This window comes from Octodon degus, unplaced genomic scaffold (assembly GCF_000260255.1).
Source record: "Octodon degus isolate 3935 unplaced genomic scaffold, OctDeg1.0 scaffold00016, whole genome shotgun sequence".
NCBI lineage: Eukaryota > Metazoa > Chordata > Mammalia > Rodentia > Octodontidae > Octodon > Octodon degus.
In genome coordinates this window covers 17,997,430-18,004,054 of record NW_004524592.1, presented here as the reverse complement: position 1 = coordinate 18,004,054, position 6,625 = coordinate 17,997,430, and the positions used below count along the sequence as shown (strand labels likewise).

Below are 6,625 nucleotides of genomic sequence, written 5' to 3'. Positions count from 1 at the left end.
CACACACACACACACACACACACACAAATAAATAAAATTTTTTTTAAAAATTTCCATTTAATCTGACAATGCCATTCATAACACTTCCGTTTTAAAAAATGAAAACTAAGCCATATATGGTGGCACAAGCCTGTGATTCCAGCACCCTGAGAGGCTGAGCAGAAGGACTCAACACTGAAGCCCAGCATCTGAAGTTAGGATATATACCATTAAAAACTAGAGGAAATGTAGAAAGCCAACCTCACATGAAGATTAGTTCAAAAACTCATACTAGGGCTGGCCTAATAGCTCAGCAGATTAAAGCGCCTGTAAGCAGGCGCAGGAGCCAGATGTTCAATCTCCAGGCCTGCTGTCCATCCCGGGATTCACTGAGAAGGCAATTGAGACTGGCCGTGGCGGTGCATGCCTGTAATTCCAGCTCTTGGGAGGCTATAAACAGGTGGATCACCACAAGTCCGATCTAGCAGTGAGACCCTGAACAACCTGTAGACCCTTCTCTAAAATACAAAAACAAACAAACAAAAAAACCTCATACTATATTCCCTTTCCCCATGGTTCAAGCTGCAGTGATACTAAAATAAAACCCTGGCAGTCCTACCTGTGATACATGACATGAAGGTCTGCCGGTAGTGTGCTGGGGACTGAAACGCTGCAGGCACGCGGGTCTGCCGCTGTGGAAGAGGCGATTCTAGCTTCTGCCTGCTTGGGAAGCACAACTCAGAGCTGCTTATCTCCTGCAACAGGAAGGTTCAAGTCACTACAGGACTCGGGAAGATACTGTTTGTGACTGAGTATTGCTTCCAGAGATCTGTCCCACCATTATCCTAGTAAAGATCCCACCAGCAAAACTAATTTGCAACTCAAAAATGCAAACAAGGGGCCGGGGAGATGGCTCAGTGGAATAAGCGCTTCCCTGGCAAGCACAAGGGTCTGAGTTCAATCCCCAGTTCCACCAAAAAAAAGCAAACAAAGTAGTACTACCAGCACTGGGCACGTAAGTAAAAGCTGAACTCTGTGAAGCACTTAGGATGTGCCAGACACGCTGAGATCTAATCTTGGTCAATGTGCACAACTACAGTACTAGGAAAGTTTCAAAGAAAACAAGAGGACAGGGGCTGGTGAGATGGCTCAGTGGTCTAAAGCACCTACTGTACTTAGAACAAGCTTAGCAAAGCACAGGGACCACGGTTCAATCCCCCAGCACCACATGCCAGCCAGCCCCGCCCCCTGGTGGGCTGAGCTGGCCATAATAGAAAAAGCTTTAAAAAGAAAACAAGAGAACAAGACTGTGGCTAGAGTTTGGCCTTTAAAAGCCACCTAGGGGGCTGGAGAGATGGCTCAGTAGAATAAGCGCTTGCCTGGCAAGCGCAAGTGCCTGAGTTCAATTCCCGGTTCTGCCTATAAAATAAACATAACCAAGTCTTAGGGGGCCAGGGAAATGGCTCAGTAGGATAAGCGCTTGACTGGCAAATGCAAGGATCTGAGTTCAATCCCCGGTTCTGCAAAAATATAAACTAAAATAAAAAAACAAAAGCTACCTGCTCACAAAACACTTCTTGCTATCTAGTTTTGCACATTCCTCTGTGGAAGATGGGAAGGGACGCCCGCAACCCCGCTCACCTGTGAGCCCTGCGCCCCAAAGCCAGGTCTTCCCGACTCTCTCCTTGTGTGCTGCATCCTGGGTGTCAGCCCTGGGTTTGGGCAAGTGGCTCCCTGCCAGGAATCTTGGGCTCGGGGCCCGTGCAGCGCAGCCCTGAGCATCCCCATGCGCACTGGGTTTGAGGAGCCCGGAAGTCCGGCGTCACCTGCACCCCGGGTCACAGCCACTCCGAGGGTGTTCTGATCCCCATCATCCCTGGCAGGCAAAGTGCGCAGGGTCAGGCTCTGGTACTTCAGCCACTTGCTCTGCGGGGATCTGTTCCCAAGCTCTATGATGCCCCTGGATTCTGCGGGAAAGGAAGCTGCTCCGCAAGGAGCTCTGGGGTCCACGTCCTTGGGGGACCCAGTGGGTTCTTGGGGGGTGGTTCGGCTCCCCGCCCAGGACAGAGCAGCATCACACGGCCCCTCAGCAGGTGGCGAAGTAGAGAAGGGAGACTCCAACTGGAGACTCTGCAAGCTCTTCTTCTCCAGAGAACTAAATCTTTTCATTCCTAGAAGAAGGCAGAATGCAGACCAAATAAAAATGTACCACTAGTCAGTGCCCAGCTCAAAAACCCAAAGGGATTGCACACAGCGAAAAGAACCCGCTTGCCCTGCAAAAGCAATGTGTTGTTTTATTTCCTTTTAAAATATTAATAGTAAAAAAAATAATAATAAATAAAAATAAATAAAATAAAATATTAATAGTAATAAATAAATAAATAAAATATTAATAGTAATAAATAAATAAATAAAATATTAATAGTTTTGGGGGCTGGGGCGATGGCTCAGTAGAATAAACGCTTGCCTGGCAAGCACAAGGGCTTGAGTTCAATCCCCGGTTCTGCCAAAATAAATAAATAAAACAAAATATTAATAGTTTTAAATCTCAAAAAAACAAGGGGCTGGCCATATAACTCAGCAGATTATTACTTTTAATATATATATTACTTTTAATATAGTCCCCTTTGCCTAAGCTCCCCTAAGCAGGCACTTTTTTTTTTGGTGGAACTGGGGATTGAACTCAGGCCCTTGTGCTTGCCAGGGAAGTACTTATTCTACTGAGCCATCTCCCTGGCCCAAGCAGGTGCTTTAGACCACTGAACTACCTCACTAGCCCCAGTTTATCCGATTAGGGACCAGGGTCTGATCCCCATGCCATGGCAGCCCTGCACCTGGGGCAAGTTGAGTCAGGAATTGAACCTGGGTGTAGTGGCGCACGCCTGTAATCCCAGTGCTTGGGAGGCTGAAAACAGGAGAATCAGTATGAGTCTGATCTATGTAGTGAGACCCTGTAGACCCTGTACTAAACACATTGTTAAAAAATGAATGAATGAATGAATGAATGAATGAATGAATAAATAAATAAATAAATAAATCTAAAAAAAAAAAAAACCAAGAATTTTTGTCTGTTCGTCTGGTGTGGTGGTACATGCTGTAATCCCAGCACTGGGGGGCTGAGGCAAGAGGATCACAGTGAGCTCCAGGCTACATCGTAAGTTCAAGGCCAGCCTGAACTACATGAGAGCCAGTTTAAAAAACCCAAAATAAATCCTTAAGGATTTCAAAGCTTAATTTATATGTTTTCAAACTTTTAAAATTCTGATGAACTTGAAATGTTTCATTTTTTTCTTTTACAACTTAGCTAAGTAGGAATTTTGGAGTTTTTTTTCCAAATTGCTATATTACATTTACTCAGCACCTCAGTTTTCAAAACATATTTAGGCCATACATCATTCTCATTAGAGAGGTGAAATGACACCAACCCAAAAGTTACACCTCTTGCCAAGTGGCAGAATCAAGCCAAGGTCCCAAATCTGGTTCTTGTTTGTTTTGGGGGCTTTTTTGGGAAGAGGGGTAGTAGGAATCAAACTCAGATTTTTGTGCTTGCCAGACAGGCACCACACCACTGAACTAATGTCCCTAGCCCACAAGGTCTAGTTTTTTTGTTTGGTTGTTTTTTTTTTAAATCTCTTTATTTTTTTTTTAATATTTTTTAAAATTTATTTTATTTATTTGTGTGTGTGTGTGTGTGTGTGTGTGTGTGTGGCCAGCTCAGCCCGCCTGGGAGCAGGGCTGGCTGGCATGTGGTGCTGGGGGATTGAACCATGGTCCATGTGAGTTGCTAAGCTTGTTCTAAGTAGGTGCTTTAGACCACTGAGCCATCTCACCAGCCCGTTTTTTTTTTTGTTTGTTTTTTGGTTTTTTTTTTTCAGAACCGGGGATTGAACTCAGGCCCCTGCGCTTGCCAGGGAAGCACTTATTCCACTGAGCCATCTCCCTGGCCCCAAGGTCTAGTTCTTGATGTCAATTTTCTAATCCTTCTCCTGAGACTAGAGTTCATGGTTTGTTGATAACTATGTGAGCGAAATTTCCTTTACATAGTATTATACTCATGAACTATTATGCTATCCTTAGTGCAAAGGTGAGGTGAAGTGAGGTGAGATGAGGTGAGGTAAGAGGTGAGAGGTGAGAGGTGAGGTGAGAGGTGAGAGAGGTGAGGTGCGGTGCGGTGCGGTTTGTACCGGGGAATCAAACTCAGGATTTTGCACTTGCCAGGCAGGTGCTTATGCCATTGAGCTATCTTCCACGCTCTTTTTTGATCTTTTGACATGTAGGAACAGTGCACTTCTGGTAAGCTCCAGGGATATCCTGTCTGATGAATTTTCTATAGCAGTTTTGGCATATAGATCCATGAAATGTATAAGCAGCAAATATCCACTGAATAAATAACTGAACAAATAATACTGCATGGGAATTACACAAGCTTAAAAGTTTTTACCTGAAAAATCCTCTGGATCCTATTCTATAATAATCCACCTTCCGGACCACATATTTCTATCTTGTGAATAAATCCTTTCGGAAGTAGCAGAGCAGTAGGTGAGTCAATAAATATTTTATATAAACTGCTACACTGAAATTCTAATAATTTGATCTAGCGGCACTGGCAGGAAAGTTAAAGCTCCAATAAAGAAGTAATGGAGTCACAGCATAACTGTGAAAATCACCTGTTACTCTATGGACATTTCACTTGTTTTAGGATACCTCCTCCTCCCCTACCACTCATTATACCATTTCCAGTCCAATTATCTATTCTCATTAAAGTTCTTTTCATTTTTATACTTTCCACCCACAACCATAACATTTTACCTACAACTTAGCCCTCACCCAACATAACTTCAGAATCAAAGGAAGACACATTGATGTGATTATAAGAAAAGAGAATTGTGGGGCCAGGGAGATGGCTCAGTAGGATAAGCGCTTGACTGGCAAACGCAAGGATCTGAGTTCAATCCCTGGTTCCACAAAAAAAAAAAAAAAAAAAGAAAGAAAAAAGAAAAGAGAATTGAGAGCCGGTGTGGTGGTACACGCTTGTAATCCCAGCAGTCAGGAGGCTGAGGCAGAAGGACAGCCATGAGTTTGAGGTCAGCCTGGGCTACATAGGGAATTCAAGACTAACCTAAACTACATAGTGAGGGGCTGGTGAGATGGCTCAGTGGTCTAAAGCACCTACTTAGAACAAGCTTAGCAAAGCAAAGGGACCACGGGTCAATCCCCCAGCACCACATGCCAGCCAGCCCCGCCCCCTGGTGGGCTGAGCTGGCCACACACACACACACACACAAACACACACGCTCAGAATTGGCTGAGAGGTGGAAAAGCTGGTATGTGTTTGTCTGCCTGACTTCCTTTCCCTTTCTTTTTTTTTTTTTTGCTGAACCAGGGATTGAACTCACTCACACTCACACACACACACACACACACACACACACACACACACACATAAATTTAAAAAATTTTTTAAAAAAAGTCAGAATCTTACATATGAGTACTGTAACTCAAAGGAGGAGGGGTTTATTCTGGCTCATGGTTTCAAAGGATTCAGCCCATGACCGCCTTAGGCAGAAACATCATGGCAGAAGGGCATGGCAGAGGAAAGATACTCACCTCACAGTACCCAGAAAAGAGCAAAGGGGAAGAGAGCTGAGAGAAGAGGCCACAGGCCAGGTGTGGTTCCCAAGATCACGTCCTATGACCACATCCTCCACCGAGGCCCATCTCCTGCTAGGCCAGCCCCTCTGAGTTCCTTCATGGGCAAAGTTAAGCCTCAGGGAGGGCCAGCCACCCATCCAGTTCCTCCCAGAAGACTCTTAGTCACTCAAGTTGACCATCAAGACCATCAGGCACCGTCTGACAACACTGAGACCCAAGTGCATTGCGACCTACAGCACAGAGGGAAGAGGCAGAGGTCAGGCTCAGGGCCCCATGGGGGAGACTGAGGAGTTTACAACAAACCAGGCCTCCGGCAAGAGAGGCCATGGGGAGTCTCTGGCTCTAAGGCAGCAGCTGTGAGAAGCACTGATGGGAGAAGACACTTTCAGAGGGATGCAAAGAGGAAGTTGAAAGGAGAACGATGGAACTGGGAGCTATGAGGACATTTTTGATCCAGAAAAGCTGTCCACGGAAGTCAAAAGGATGCAAAGCATGAGCAGCCTTTGAGGAATAAGACCCAGAATCTGGTTTTCAGATTGTCTCAGTGTAGTTTATCTCTCAGATTAAATTAAAAAAAAAAAAAAAAAAAAAAACAGTCATGCTGCCTGGACAGACGGATTCGAGCAGTATCACCATCACTAGCCCCCAAGCCAAGAAAGCAGTCACCAGGTAGTGTTCTTGCTCCCAGGGACTCTTCAGAGAATTCCACCATGAAGTCGTCATGCTTCGAGTCCAAAGAAAAAGCAGCAACAGGGCTCAACGTAGAGATCCTCTGTTCTGGGGAGGACACCTATCCAGAAAGAAGCAGCAAATCATAGACCAAACTCTTCTTACATGCTTCCCTTATGGCTTAAATGAATTATAGTAATCTCTATTAAAAATAAAAACATTTTTTAAAAACCTCAATCCAGGGGCTGGTGAGATGGCTCAGTGGTCTAAAGCACCTACTTAGAACAAGCTTAGCAAAGCACAGGGACCGCGGTTCAATCCCCCA

At 45.0% G+C, this 6,625-nt stretch overlaps 1 protein-coding gene across 1 annotated transcript in view; it reads right to left on the bottom strand.

Moving 5' to 3' along the window:
- The window catches only part of Zgrf1 (zinc finger GRF-type containing 1), a gene marked incomplete at its 5' end in the record, with an annotated part of 95,048 nt that overhangs the window by 59,914 nt on the left and 28,509 nt on the right, over window positions 1-6,625 (bottom strand). Inside the window, 3 exons of the mRNA XM_023710167.1 lie at window positions 599-734; window positions 1,621-2,150; window positions 6,298-6,421. Coding sequence (XP_023565935.1) covers window positions 599-734; window positions 1,621-2,150; window positions 6,298-6,421 — 790 coding nt within the window. The remainder of the gene's footprint in view (window positions 1-598; window positions 735-1,620; window positions 2,151-6,297; window positions 6,422-6,625) is intronic.